Here is a 16,138-nt window from a genome sequence, read left to right on the forward strand (position 1 = left end):
GAAGTTTCCGACCACATATGTACTTTCTGTTGAGCAACCCTTACCCTCATCGTTGTGGTTAAACTATATTTATCCTGCTAATATTAAATGGTGCTAAGGAAATGATCAGCTTGAATTCATCTTGCTACATTTCCTTTGTGCATTTATATTGCATTTAGGCAACTTTCACATACATGTGCAATCTTTAAATCATTCATATGTAGTTCTGATTATAGTTTTGATTATTGATTGGTAGCGTCTGAGGTCTTTTTGGCACAGGAAATCTCATTTGCATATCGCTTTGTTAACCACAACTCCTACTCGTGAAAACACGAGGTGCTTCACACGAGCAACAGAGCACGAAGATCACATCAACACTCATCTAGAGATGGGATCCCGCTAGTGGATATTGTTTGAGAAGATTTTGCCAGAACACAGTAAGTACTCTAATGTGCTTTAGTCTGGTTAAACGTTTAAGAGATTATCATCTGACTCTTTGATTCTGTCTCTCTTCCATTGTATCTCCATCTGCATGTTTGTCATCCGTCAATCGTCTGACTTTCAGTTTATCTTTCTTAATGACTTTGTGGATTATCAGTCTGTGTGTCTGCCATTCTATCTCCATCTGCCTTTTTGTCATCTGTCTATCATCTACCTGACTGTCTTTCTATCTTTCTATGCAACTATTTGTATAGTCTGTGCAATTATGTGAAGAAGTTAGCACACCCTAATGAACCTAATGTTTTTTTGCATCAGGAAATCATTTAAAAAAACAATATGGTCTTTGGCAGGGCTTAAAATTCATGAGATAAACCCTCAGATGAACAATGACCTCTCACACATAATTTATTGAACAAAAATAGCCAAGAGAAAAAAGCCATTGATGACAAACATAAGATTCAGATGACTGTAGGTCGACTTTTATCATTAATTAAAGTCAGCATTTTCTGTATGACTTTTATCAGTCTCTCAGATCATTCTGGAGGTGTTTTGGAGTTTTTCTGTCAGCATTTCTGTCACCATGACTATTGTTGAAACATCCATTTTTTTCTTTTCATTGGTTCTGTTGTAGTCTGTTGTATGTACTGGTTTGCTTGAGATAATTGTCTTGTTACATGACCCAATTTGGGCTAGGTTTTAGCTGTGGGACGGTCATAGTGTTCACACACCAGACGCCAGACTAACAAAATGCTAAAACTTCTGCTGATGATCAGTTCAGGCATTTGATAAGCAGTGACGAATTGCTTTTGGTATGATGTACTTTAAATTTTAAGACCTGCAATAAATCTAATATCTTTTAAACTCCTGAAAAAATGGATTTTAAATGGGTGTCTATCTGATTGTATATCTGTCTATCTGTATGATGTACTGCTCTATAGGTCAGTTTAACAAATGGGGCTTAAGCCAGGACTAGGCCTCGATTAAATCAGGTAATGAAAGGTATGGTTCACCAAAAAATGAAAATTTACCCATGGTTTACTCTCACTCAAATGGTTTCAAACCTTTAAGAGTTTCTTTATTCTGTTGAACACTAAAGAAAATATTTTGAAGAAAACTGAAAACCTGTAAACCACTGACTTACATAATAGATGGATGAGTATTCTTTGTGTTCAACAGAATAAAGAAACATTTAAAGGTTTGAAACCGCTTAAAAGAGAGTAAAGAGTGAGTAAATTGGCATTTTTGGGTGAACTATCCCTTTCATTACCTACTGTAATTTAATCAAAGCCTTGTTCTAATTTAAGTTAAGCTCTGTTTGTGAAACTGACCCATAGATCGATACATTGATTGATAGACAGCCAGATAGACAACTCAAAAACACAAAGTTTAGAACAAGTAAAGGAATTGTAAGTGATGGCAGAGATTAAATTAGGTAATAAGGGATGGCAGAGATTAAATTAGGTAATGAAAGGCAAAATTTACCCAAAACTGAAAATTTACTAGAGGTTTACTCTCACTCAAATGGTTTCAAACCTTTAAGAGTTTCTTTATTTTGTTGAACACTAAAAATAGATATTTTGAAAAAAAAAAGAAAAACTGTAACCATCGACTTCCACAGTAGGTGAATGGGTATTCTTTGTGTTAAACAGAATAAAGAAACGATTTAATGTTTGAAACCACTTGAGGGAGAGTGAACAGTGAGTAAACTGACATTTTTGGGTGAACTATTCCTTTCACTACCTACTGTAATTTAATCAAGGCCTAGTCCTAGTTTATGTTAAGCTCTGTTTGTGAAACTGACCCATAGATTGATACATAGATAGATAAATTGATTGATGGACAGACAGAAAGACAACTCAAAAACTCAAAGTTTGGAACAAGTGAAGGAATTGTAAGTGATAACAGAGATTAAATTAGGTAATGCAAGGGATAGTTCACCCAAAAATTAAAATGTACTTATGGTTTACTCTCACTCAAATAGTTCCAAACCTTTAAGAGTTTCTGTTGAACTCTAAAAATAAATATTTTGAAGAAAGCTGAAAACCTGTAACTATTTACTTCCATAATAGGTGGATGGGTATTCTTTGTGTTAATCAGAATGAAGAGTCTCTTAAAGGTTTAAACCACTTGAGGGAGAGTAAACAGAGGGTCCTTTTAATTTTTTTGGTGAACTATCCCTTTAATTACCTACTGTAATTTAATTAAGGCCTAGTCCTAGCTTAAGTTAAACCCTGTTTGTGAAACTGACCCCTAGATCGATACATTGATTGATAGACAGACAGAAACACAACTCAAAACTCTTAAGTTTGAAACGAGTAATTTTAAGTGATGGCAGAGATTAAATTAGGTAATGAAAGGGATAGTTCACCCAAAATTTTAAATATACTCATGGTTTACTCTCGCTCAAATGGTTTCAAACCTTAAAGAGTTTCTTTATCCTGTTGAACACTAAAGAAGATATTGCTTTTTCATTATACCTATTATTACAATACATTGATTAATAGACAGACGGACAGAAAGACAACTCAAAGTTATTTGTCGAGTGGAAAACAAGTAAATGAATTTTAGGTTATGGCAGAGTTTTCAGTTTTGTGTGAAATATATATTTAAGCAGCTTTTATAAAAATGACTTAGAAATTAGTATCTTGAAACTTTTCTATGGAACTGACATTTTTGTTTGTGACAGAACATGCATGCAATTTACTTTACTTAGTTTACCAGCAGATTAGCTTTAAGCCAAGATTCTGAAAGTGGGGTATCTGTCATCCATGCATTCATTTAATTGTAATTTTGGAAGTGCAGTTTTTACAGAATTGCTGAAGGATTTTTGGAAACATCGGATTTCAGTTTCCAATGAATGGCTAATATGAAAATTTGCATTAATATATTGCGATATTTTGTTTTTCTGCAATGTGAATACAGATCCACAAGAATATTAGGGAAAGAAAATCACATTTAGATTGATTAGGTTGATTTTGTAAGAGTGTGAATCATGTATAAAAATAATAAACAAATAAAACAAGCTAAAATGATTACCATAGAGCAGGGGTGGCCAAACTTTTTCATATAAAAGGCGAAAAACCAAATAACATTTGAGAGCCATGGGTCGAAAGTAAATATATGCCAAGCTAAATTACATTAAGGTTGCCATGTTTTATTTCCTTAACTATTAAATAAGATTTAATAGTAAACAGAAAACATTACTTTAAATTGTATTAGTTAATGCAGTATACCAGTTAAAATGATAACTTCTTGCAATAATATCATGAACAAAGAACATCTGAATTGGTCCTCTATCTGTGAGGTGACAGTATGCACATTTAAACTAAATATAATTAATTTACACCATTTAATTGAAACTTTTTAGTTTTTAACAATAAAACAAACAAACAAAAAGGTTATATTAGATTTAAAAAGACATCTTCTAAATCATGTATATCATTCTTCCTGTTCTCAGATGGATGGTGGGCCAAATCAAAGGTCACTTTGGGCCCTAGTTTGGGCATCCCTGCAATGAAAAAAGTAAAAGAAAATTAATAAATAAAAAATAAAACATGCTTTATGGTTTTCCCTATAGAGTCAACAGTCATCAAGTACAGAAATTGAATAATGTAGTAAGTATAAAGTGTTAAATAACACTTTATAGTATTAATGATTCAGTAATACGATTCTTTATTAAAGTTACAAATGTAGTATGAATGTAGGAGTATGAATGCTTTACACTCTCTTGAAATGCCTTTAAAACACATGCAAACTCTGTTATTGGTTTACTTTGCACTGACTCCACAAATCTCATGTATGCTCAACTGTTGTGCTGATCAACTAAAAACTCAACATTGCACATCCTGTGATGTGACCCATTACCAACACACACATTGTAATATCGATGCTAAAATGATAATTGTTTAGCTCTGATGTGAAATTGAACTGTTAAATGGAGTGCTGTTTCTTCAGTTGTGTTTTCAGGTTGTGGGGTCTTTGAATAAATCTATCAGACATGGTGATAAAATAAGCATGGGCTGTCTAATAAGCAGATTCTGGCGTCGATCTGATGTTCACAGACTGGAGGAAACTGTCTTGTTGCCTGATGGAGGTTTGAGAATGATTATACACTTGTAATTATACACTTATATACAAATAAATAACACATCGTTGCTTGTATATATTTATCCCTCATGTGAGTCTTGTTTAATTCAGCTTCAGGAAGTCACACGGCAGTGGCCTTGTGCAACTTTCCATCCTTCAGGTCTGATGAACATACCATATGTTTAGGAGACAAGCTGAACATTATATCAGAGTAAGAGTATGTTTTGACATATCCTGATATTTAATAATCTAATACAGTCTTATGCAAAGATTTGGGCACCCCTCTGTGGCTGCATAATAATGCGCTCTTTCTCTATAAGATTAGATTACAGTGAAATACTATTCAGTTTCTAAAGAAAGCTAGATAATGTCATGCTTTCCAGGCAGAAATCCGTAGTGTAACTGCATTGAGATATGTGAAATTAAATGTAACCTAAAAATAGGCTATGCAAAAGTTTGGGCACCCTCTCTTTTGTGTGGATTTCAAAACTTGCAGTCACTTAATGCTGATTGATTACAACACAAAATTGATTTGAGTGAATCTTAACAATCCTAACACAGGTGCGACAACAACAATCATAAAAAATGATATTTAAGATAGCTGATTGCTAGTTGTGCTTCTCCTTATTGTGAACCTGAAAAAGAAAACTTCCTAATGACCTAAAAACTAAGATAATTCATCAACATAAATTAGGAGAATAATACAGTAAGCTATCACAAAGGTCTGCACAGTCGGAAATATAGTAAGAAAATGGAAGGCCACAAGGAACCTGTGAAGTTAGAATGGTCACAGACAAACCACAGACCACCTCCAAAGAGCTCCAGGAACATCTTGCTGCTTTTAATGTCATTGTATATCATTCCACAGTTCAGCTCACTCTTTACAAAGAACAGCTCAAGGGACGGTGATGCAGAAGAAACCTTTTCTGCATTCTGCCAACAACAAGAGTCATTAGAGGTATGCAAAGAATCATCTATACAAGCCTCAATAATTTTGGAAAATGATCATATGTGCTCTGCATGGTGGAAAAAGAAGAAAGCACTCCAGGAGATGAACCTGCTCTCTACTGTAAAATATGGTGGAGGGTCCATCATGCTGTGCAGATGTGTGTTAAGCACAGGTACTGGAAACCTTGTCAGAGTTAAAGGTAACATGGATTCCACCCATTATCAGCAGATTCTGAAGAACAATATTCAGAAATCATTAAAAAGGTGGAAGTTACGGCAGGGTTGGATGTTCTAGCAGGACAATGATCCAAAGCACAGCTCCAGATCTACCAAAAAATCATGGTCAGAGATGATACAATGTTCTAGAATGGCCATCCCAGTTCTCAGACTGGATTGATTTGAAAAGGTCCGTTTGCACTTGGCACCCATCAAACCTGACTAAACTGGAGGAATTTTGCAAGGAAGAATGGTCCAAAATGCCTTCAAAAAGAATTCAGGGACTTATTCTTTGCTATTAAAAGCATCTACAGGCTGTTATTTTAGCAAAAAGCCGCTGTGCAAAAGATCGATGTCAATATTCTGTTAGGGTGCCCAAATTTTTGCATCTGCCTGTTTTTGTTAGGACTCAAATTGCATCGAATCTGTTGATTAAATAAACATTATGTCAGAACTGAAATGCTGCTTTTTCTCTACAGTATAAAATATATAAATGAATTTGCTGATGTGAAAGGCCAGCAGGCTATAGCTTGCAATTATGAAAATGATCAGATGTGGCCAAACTTCTGCATGAAACTGTACATTGTGAATCGAGATAGTGAACGTGGATAATTTTAATATTGTAGGCACTTCAAAATACTCTGTATATTTATTTATTATTAAAGAATATTCAGATTGTTGTTTTTACAGGTTTAATAGACCAATTATTTTCAAACCTTAAAAATAAATGTTCAACTAATTTTCACATTAATCTGGTTTGCAATATTGAAAATTCTCTCACTATTTATAGACCTTTTGTTTTTTGACTAAGTACTGTAAGATTCAGTAAGACTAGTTAATTGAACTTAATTCAGTGCAGTGACAATTACAAAAGTATTCATTAATCTTATGTTGTGTAAATGTCTTAATGTCTAATAACAATAAAACTGTCAGTCATCCTCAATATCCTGATAATGCCCTATTTATTAGTGATAAAAGCTTCAACAATTATTTGCAACAAGAACGTTTTATATCAGTAGAAGACCAAGTACGTATGTCTTTGTTAAATTGAATCATAATGAGTTTGTTTCTGTTGCAGAGATGATGACATGTTGAGGGTTTGCTCGACATCAACTGGCAATGAGTGTTTCATTCCTCACACTTATGTTTCCAAAGTCCATGACCAGTCAGTAAAGTTCAGACTGTTTCTTATATTTTGTTATGTTCTATTATTCTATATTCTATTATGCTCATTTGCAAAAAGCTGTGTTTTTAGATTTTTTTGACAATTTAATATTTAATATTAATACTGCTGTTTTAGGAGTATTGTTTCACTCTTCTTTCAACATTTTCCTGTTTTAGTAATTTTTATATAAATAATCTTTTTTTTCATTGTTTGTTGTCTCTAAACTCACTCTAAACATGCATGTATATATATACATATAAGAAAAAGGGAAGCAACAAATACTGGGTTAATGTTAATAGCCAAACACAAACTGTAATATTCCCTTCACTCTCCTTCCTTGTTTCTTACATAGATAGAAATTTAAATAAATATGTAGAAGTATGAAAACATCGGGTCTGTTAAACTGGGAAAGAAATAAAAAAAATTTTATAAGTAGATGACGTTTATTATATGCCTATTTTTGATAAATGTGCTACTAGATTATGTATTTAGCATATAACATATATAAATATTTAAGTACCAAAGCCCTGCCAATGAAGATAATTAGTAAAATGCCAAAACGGCTTAATTTATGTATTGTACTATTCCTACATTGTTATAGCTTTTGTTAGTTTTATATCGGTTTATTTATTCAATGTGATTTTATTATATGCGATATTTGTAATTCTTTATATTATTTCAATATAGCTCAGGCTATTTTATCGAGACATGACACTATTGTTTTGAGCCCACAAAAGTGGACAGGTAGTTTGTAAAGTTTTATTTGTTTCTGTTGTATTCATATTTTGTATAATCTCCAAAATAAAGAAAAAAGAAAACAGCTGCAAGCGGTCTCTCACACACATACAGGCATCTAACATGCACAAAGACACCTTTTAAACTTGACAAAAACTATCGACAACCTTTACTGGCTGCTGTGTCTTTAATAGATGTAGAGGTTATTATGCATTATTGAAACATCGAGAACGCAGCAAAGAAAAGTGACTTATAAATTAAAACTTTATTATTTTATGCAACAGTCTTACATTTAAAAGGGAAATATAAGGGCGATCATAAGCAAAAAGACCCCCAGCTTATAAGGTGTTTTATAGAATAACCTTATCTAATAATCTTAAACTGATCAGCTATATGTTTTCTTATCCTTATTTACTTATTTGTTTGGCACATGTAGTAATGTGCGATATGAAAACTAGTGTAATGGCGGCATGCTATCTTTACCAGACTCGGGTAAAGTCCGCCTCTCCTTTCACTCCGCCCCGAAGCCCCAGCTGGCCCTCTTTGGCCCAAGGTATTTTGCGGGCTGAAAAAGGCCAGCAGCTGGCCCGGAGAAAGCCCAGCTTTGGCCCGATCAGGCCCTGGAAGTGTCAGTGAAAACGCGACTGGCCCTGGCTCGCTCCCTTTAAACGCGAAAGTGGAAACGCGGCTAATTAGTTTGCTTATTGAGAGGGCCGGCTCTGGGTACAAAAAGTATTCAGACCCCCTTACATTTTTCACTCTTTGTTCTATTGCAGCCATTTGCTAAAATCTGAAAAATGTTCTTTTGTTCCTCATTAATGTACACACCGCACCCCACACAGATTTATTTAAAAAGAAAAACTGATATATTGCATGGTCCTTAGTATTCAGACCCTTTGCTGTGACACTCGTATGCTCAGGTGCTGTCCATTTCTTCTCATCCTCCTTGAGAGGGTTCTACACCTACATTTGAGTCTAGCTGTGTTTGATTATACTGATTGGACTTGAGTTGGTTAGTCACACATCTGTCTATATTAGGCTCACAGATCTGGCCAAGGTAGGTTACAAAAAAAATCAACTGCACTTTAGGTTCTCAAGAGCACAGTGGCCTCTATAATCCTTAAATAGAAGACATTTAGGGTGACCACAGCCCTTCCTAGAGCTTACTGTATGGCCAAACTGACTTTAGGGTAGAAGAGTCTTGGTGAGAGAAGTGAAGAACCTAAAGATCAATGTGGCTGAGCTCCAAAGATGGAGTTGGGAGATAGGGGAAAGTTTTAGAAAGTCAATCATCACTGCAGCCCGCCACCAGTGAGGGCTTTATGGCAGAGTGGCTCAACAATAGCCTCTCAGTGCAAGACACATGAAAGCATGGAGTTTGCTAAATTGGTGAGAAATAAGGTTCTCTGCCCTGATAAGTCCAAGATAGAACTTTTAATTATAAGCAGTATGTGAGGAGAAACCAGGCAGTCCCAACAGTGAAGCATGGTGGTGGCAGCATCATGCTGTGGGGTGTTTTTCAGCTGCAGGGACAGGACTACTGGTTGCAATCAAGGGAAAGATAAATGCGGCCAGGTACAGAGCTAACCTGGGCGAAAACCTTTTCCAGAGTGCTCAGGACCTCAGATTGGCTGAAGGTTTACCTTCCAACATGACCCCAACGATGACCCTAAGAACACAGCTAAAATAAGGTGCGGCTTTACTACAACTCCGTGACTGATGTTGAAGGGCTTAACCAGAGCCCCAACTTAAACCCAACTGACCATCGCTGGAGATACCTAAAATGGCTGCCCACCAACATTTACCCTCCAGCCTAACAGAACTGGAGAGGATCTGCAAGGACGAATGGCAGAGAATCCCTAAATCCAGGTGTGAAAACTTGTTACATTTTCTCCAAAAAGACACATGGCTATATTGGATCAAAAGGGTGCTTCAACTATTTTTACAGAGCAAATGGTCTGAATACTTAAGAACGTGATATTTCAGTTTTTATTTTTTAATAATTCTGCAAAAATGTCAACAATTCTGTTTTTCTGTCAATATGGGAATGCTGTGTATACATTAATAGGGAAAAAATGAACTTCAGCAAATGGCTGCAATAAAGAGTGAAAAAATTAAGGTCTAAATACTTTCTGTACCAACTGTATTAGCACAAAATTACAAATGCTAAATCATTATTATAAGGCTTGTGTTAGCATAACATTGCTGTCTTTCTAATGTTTCTGTTTTCTCTACTGTCGATAACAGAAAATCGTTATGTTTATCATCAAATCATTCATAAAGTGAATTGAATCATAATCCAATAGGTTATCAATGTTGATTGAGAGCTTTAGAAAATGGTGTGACTGTGTCTATTATTGCTTTATGTGTTTGGATTAAGGTGGTTTTTTGAAGGGATCTCCAGGAGAAATGCAGAACAACTACTAATGCTGCCTCAAAACTACTCTGGATGTTTTCTAATTCGTGAAAGCCAGTCATTCCCTGGTTAGTGCTTCCAAGCAATTTATTGATTTTTTTTTTATTTTTAAAACTGGATTTCATAACCATAAAGCTTGTATTTGCATTGATTATAGGTTTGTATTCACTGTCAGTGCGACAACACAGTGGGCAAATGCACACTGTACTGCACTACAAAATCTATCAGCTCCACAACGGCTGGTTCTACATCCAACCAAACCACCCCTTCTCCACTCTCTCCCAGCTGGTGGACTATTACTCACGTGAGCACAAAGTAGCAAAATCTTATCCAGCTATAAATAATATGTTCTAGGAGCTACGATAATGTGGAATTAAAAAACTGTTATTTGCAACACTGGTGGCCACTAAGTGAACTGCAGTCAGTATTTTTATTAACACAACGGTGGAAATGTTGCTAATGAAAATACAGTAATAGTATTTTAGGAGTGTGTGCCTTTTTCAAAACACATGCAGAGACTATAACATCAAAATCAGAGTATCATTTTATTTTACATGCACATTACAGTCTGTTCTTACTGTAACATTTTCATTGCATAAACTGGGTTACAACTACTATTCCTAAAACTACACCTGAACCTAACCATAACCCAGTACTTTTTTGAGATATACTTGCACAGTAAGTACATACTGTAAATAAATTGCCACCAAAATCAGTCTTTAGTATTTTATAGACAACCTATGTTTCTCAACCATGGTTCTGGAGGCCCACCAACACTGCATGTTTTGGATGACTCTTTTCTTTGTTACACCCATTACAGGTCTTTCAGTCTCTGCTAATGAGCTGATGATCTAAATCAGGTGTGCTTAGTCAATGACTATAGCATACACAAGACATGTCACTTGTAGCGTTTTGAATGGGGAAAAGTTTAATGGTTAATATGGCGATTGAAGCCCCGCCTTCTAGTACAGGAGCCAATTTGTGATCGCTTTAGACTGACGTTTCTCCTGGGGAGAAGCTCGGACCAGACGTGTGCTTTTACGACCGTTTGGTGGTAAACAAACGCACTGGAATATCAGCAAATACTTGCTTCACTGACATAAGAAATATATCCACATAAAGCTTGAAATCTACTTTTAAATTGTGCACTTGAAAAGAATAATTTTCTGGTTTTGTAATCAGCATGAAACAAACGCGAGGAACAGTCCTTCCTCCCAAATCACATGACAGCAATTACTCAAACGCCCAAAAACTTGAAAACAAAGAGTCACTAATTTCTGGAGGAGATTCCCCATCAAGACCAAGTTGTGTATTGCTTCAGAAGACCAGTGTGATCTGACGTAGCATTATTAAAGGATGATAATGTGTAACACGGCCATAAATGAAGTTGGTGTCATGATCTTGTTTTGTTTCGAGTGCGCTTGCGCTTTAGCATGGGCAACCTGAAAATATGTCTATTTTGCTTGATTTGATCGTTTCGAAACGAAACTAAAGAGACAGTTGTTGTTCAATTTTATTGGCGATTCCAAATATGTAATCGTAAGCTTGACAAACAGGTTTGGAGAGTTTGATGTTTCCCCATACAGACAGAATGCCCAAGTATACTACCTGAGAGGCATTTCAAAGATGGCCGCAGAGTGAAATGACTTGCTTTTTAAGGGACTTTGGCTTGACGTGGAAAATGTGCAGAGTTATGGTCCTCCAAGAACGTGGTTGAGGACCACTGACCTAGGATATCGAGGAAGATGTCATGTTTTTCTTTCTCTTTTTTTAACAACCTGTTCAAACATTCCCAATGAAAAGACTGTTTATATATAACAATTTTTATGTAACGCCCCTCAGAGAACATTACTGTGTTATTTTGCAAAAAATAATCTTGATTACTTTTAAAAGTTCTCTTAAACACATGATAGAAATGTTGATGTCCATTTACATTTCAAAACACTCCATTATGTATTTAAATTATGTATAAACAATATTCCTGCAGTAATTTTTCAGAACATTCTGATTAAGCTTAAAGAAAGTTTGTTTGTAAATTTAGGAGATCCTGAAATTATAGACCTGTTTGTTGTTAAGCTGGGATTTATCAGGCTCAGGGTACATATGGTGATAAGATTTATTAGTTTTAAAGCTAATTCTAAAAATCATATTATTGCAATCTTGTTTTTTTTCTCCCAAAAAAATTATTAAAAACAATAATATTTACTGTCAGTCAGAATTAATCAGTCTTCTTTGTTGAATTGATATGGACGCTAATGTAAATACTATTTTATACTCATTCTTTTAGGTGTAAAAGGGTCTTTAGGTTCTTCTACCTTCAAAAGACATTTTGCATTAAATCTAACAAAATTAACATAAACTGTAAAAAAATGCTGGGATCCACACAATTTCTTCATGTCATCCCATCACAGATTGATTAAGCTAACAGTGAGCATGTTTACATGGACACCGATAGTCTGATTTTAATACGATTAAGACAATCGTCTGATTAAGAGTCTACCATGTAAACAGTGATTTTTTTATTAATTTTTCCCCTTAAGGTCATAATTGACCTAAACAGAAATCTGATTAAGACATGTGGAGTATGTCGTATTATTGAAATGCAGTACAGACATACAAACTCCGCAATCAAACTTTTACCATCGTGTAGGATTTTCACCACATTTTGCAACAGTATAGTCAATACACACGGTTGTTTAACACTATTCTATGCACCTAACGAGTCAGTGAAGGACCACAGACACCTGCATCGCGAAATGCGAAGGGGTTTTTTTCCCCATACTGCTTGCAGTACAAAATTCCATTAAAACTACATTCTTCCAGCAGTTTATACTCGCATCTAATATCTCTTTTGTCACGGAGCGCATGCATGAAAAGTTCCTGAACGAAAGTGAAAGTACCAAACTGCAGTTAAGACGACAACTTAAAAATTAAACACCCGAAATTACAAGAAACTCTGGAGGAAATGTGGACAGTGCGATGACGCAATGACGTTAATTGAATTATGTGCTGTAACATGTAAAACGATATCATGAAAGAAGCGTTCAAAAAGTAACTTGTGTAAACACCTTAATCATGTTATTGTCTCAATCAGATTAAGGCAAATAATTTGATTACCGATGTCCATAAATGTAGTCACAATTTTAAGTTGATTGAAAATCACATAGTTAAGTTGTGTTGTTTTTGCTCATTTTAAATAAGCAATCTGAACAAGCAGCAAAAATATTTCTTTTTTGCTCCACTATTTAAAAATAGTGGAGCATATGAGACAGACAAAAAAAAGATTAGAGTTTTTTCAATTGACAGGATCTTCTGTTGGTTCATTTTGTCATCTGACTGAGCCTTGCAGACTTCATGACTCCATCCCAACTGCAGCTCACAGCCCGTCACCAGTAGCAGCGCAGAAGTCCAATTTTAACTGGAGAGAATTGTCCACGTAAGTTTTTTTTTTATCACAATTTCTATGTTTTCTAGTAGGATGCTTGAATTGGTATCATATTGTTACCTCAGAAGTCATTTTAGTGTTTCTCATCAGGTCGATGATTAAGAGGCAGTTAAAGGGAATGGATCAGGAGAGTCTGGTCAGCGAAGGACTTCGTGAGACTATGAATGCTTATTTTTATCTGGCAGAGGAGTCCAGCTTGGAGGACTAGCATAAAACAGACCTAGGAGACACTGATGACGTTATGTAAGGGTCTTTTTTGTGTGTGTTTTAAACCACAGCACTTTGCTTAATATGTTATTATTGTGCGCCCGAAGTGGAATTAATTATTTTTTTAATTGTGCCATTTTGGTTGTTTATTGCTTTTTTGTAAAAAGTGAATATCGTTTTATTGTCATGTTTTTTGATTGCCGTAATTGATGGGATGCATTACCTTGGATAATAACAAATAAACTGGTTGATAGTGCAAAGAGAAAGCAATCATTAAAGAGCATACGGAATTTGATATAACGCAAATGAAATTGTGGATTTCAATGCGCAATTGTGTGCAAAATGGGAATAAATCCAAAAAATGAAAATTCTTTTTAATTTTATGTTTACTTTGTTGAATTTCATGTGCTTAAAATCTTTGTTTTAAATTTTATTTTACGACAAAAGATAAAAATAAAAAATATAACTGATGTGATTATATGTATTGTATTTATTTATATGATCAATTTTAATAGCTCCTTATTAATTTTCCCTATAGATATTTATTTAGTGGTATGGACATCTTTAGCCTCTTTCACACAGTGATACCAGTAAATATCCAGAAAATTACCAGAACGACTTTACCGGTAAATTAAAAAAATGCTGTTCACACAAGAATGTTATGGAAAATTGCCAGTTATTCTCTAGAAAGGTCTGTATGTGTGAAAGGGGCTCATGTTATGAAAAATATTAGGTGTGTGTCGAATTGGGTGCAACGTGTTCCACAGTCGTTACTGTATTCTACTGTAATAATTGAAGTCAATGTAATTGCGTTACTATGTTACAGATATAGTTTTTGGAAGAAAAAAATGCTTCTTTTAAATCGCTTTTTCTGCTGCATAGTCAGTCAATAGGCATGCGCTTTTAAATTGCTGGAGAACGCGAGCTAAAATGTTTGCACACAAGAGTCCTTGCTTCTTCAAGTGGAAATACAGACATAACTTCAATTTCACTGAGCGTAAAAACAAAAATATTGCTGTGAATTGCAGTCTTAAGATCCTTCGACTGTTTTTAACTTGACCAGAAACTTGTTCAGCACTAGAACAGAAAGCCTTCTATAGCAAGACTTCTCACCAAGGAGGACAACGGCGGCCAAAAACACGGTGGCCAAACTCAGCCTAAAAAAAAATATTGTGCAGAATCTGGAGTGAAGGTATTTTCTGAATGTGAAGAGAAGTGTAGCTGCTTATGGTTCGTTCACATATCGCGTCTTTTGCTCACGCGAATATATTTAGAGCGCATTTTGGGAGCGCAAATATTGGGAACGCATTTTGCACGTGCTCGCATTTCCAGTCGCACCATGTAAAAACCACGAGTCAGGTGACAGGAACTGACCGATCGGCTTCATACTTTAGAACAGGAGTCACCAATCTCGGTCCTGGAGGGCCGGTGTCCCTGCAGGTTTTAGCTCCAACTTGCTTCAACACACCTGCCTGGATGTTTCAAGTATACCTAGTAAGACCTTGATTAGCTTGTTCAGGTGTGTTTGATTAGGGTTGGAGCTAAAATCTGCAGGACACCGGCCCTCCAGGAACAAGTTTGGTGCTTTAGAATATGTACATTTCTGTAGACTAATTATCTCAGACACAGAACACCCAGACAATATATTGCTTTTTATAGTATAAATGTCAATGGTTACAGGCATCCAGTTTTTTTTTTCTTCTTTTATATATAAAAAATACAAACGTGTTTGGAACAAGTGAATATTAAGAGAGCTTTAAAGTTTTGGACGACTCTTTAAGTCTTTTGAATATGTCAAGCTGCTGTGATCAACCCAATGTCATATTTCTCAGTGAATATTAAATCACTGAAAGGGCTGCAGTTTGTTTTGTATTTTCACAAGTTTATTTTATATGTTTTAAAAGTAACTTCAAAGTAAATTAATTGGTAATCTGATTACTTTTTACATTAAGTGTTAATGTAATCAGATTACAATAATCTTTGCCATTTGTAATGTAGTGTGTGTGTTAAATGCAGCAAACTTTTTAGACTCTTAACACAAATATTTTTTTAACAAACAGTTGCAGACAAGACCTTTCTCTAAATATGTATTTTAACAATAGATCTAAAAATATGTTGTAATGTTTATGTCGAAATACTGTATTGTTTTTTATATTGTATTATTATTTAAAAGTTACTTTGCTTATGAAGTTATTTATTGATTTATTTATTAATAAATAACTTATTAACTAGAACTATGAACAATTTATTTAGTTATTAAATTTTTTGTTTTATTTAAGTAAATGTAAAAATTCTGTTCAATATCATACACTGCAAAAAATGCTTTTCTTACTTAGGTTTTTTTGTCTTGTTTTTTGTCCAAATATCTAAAAATTCTAAAATCAAGAAGAATTTTCTAGACAAGCAACACATTTTGTCTTGTTTTAAGAAATGATATGCCAAAATGAAGTGAGTTTTTTTTTAACAAGCAAAATAATCTGCTAATAGGGTAAGAAAAATA

The 16,138-nt window shown here is 34.8% G+C and overlaps 1 protein-coding gene across 1 annotated transcript; it reads left to right on the forward strand.

The window, feature by feature from the left end:
* Nucleotides 1-71: 71 nt before the first annotated feature.
* On the forward strand, nucleotides 72-14,116 carry sla2a (Src like adaptor 2a). Its single transcript, XM_087273741.1, has 8 exons — nucleotides 72-416; nucleotides 4,375-4,513; nucleotides 4,618-4,717; nucleotides 6,749-6,835; nucleotides 9,951-10,054; nucleotides 10,144-10,290; nucleotides 13,293-13,422; nucleotides 13,522-14,116. Exons 2-8 carry the CDS (start codon nucleotides 4,435-4,437, stop codon nucleotides 13,637-13,639), a joined length of 765 nt encoding a protein of 254 aa, XP_087129867.1. The 5' UTR covers nucleotides 72-416; nucleotides 4,375-4,434; the 3' UTR covers nucleotides 13,640-14,116.
* Nucleotides 14,117-16,138: the final 2,022 nt, after the last annotated feature.

Source organism: Danio rerio, chromosome 11, assembly GCF_052040795.2.
Source record: "Danio rerio strain M-AB ecotype USA chromosome 11, GRCz13ab, whole genome shotgun sequence".
NCBI classification, from domain to species: Eukaryota; Metazoa; Chordata; class Actinopteri; order Cypriniformes; family Danionidae; genus Danio; species Danio rerio.

Bases quoted from the DNA above. Each gene is read 5' to 3' on its own strand.
- sla2a (XM_087273741.1), top strand. From the start codon at position 4,435: ATGGGCTGTCTAATAAGCAGATTCTGGCGTCGATCTGATGTTCACAGA. The intron at 4,514-4,617 runs GTTTGAGAATGA...TGTTTAATTCAG, and splicing joins TGTCTTGTTGCCTGATGGAG to CTTCAGGAAGTCACACGGCA. The intron at 13,423-13,521 runs GTAAGTTTTTTT...GTTTCTCATCAG, and splicing joins AACTGGAGAGAATTGTCCAC to GTCGATGATTAAGAGGCAGT.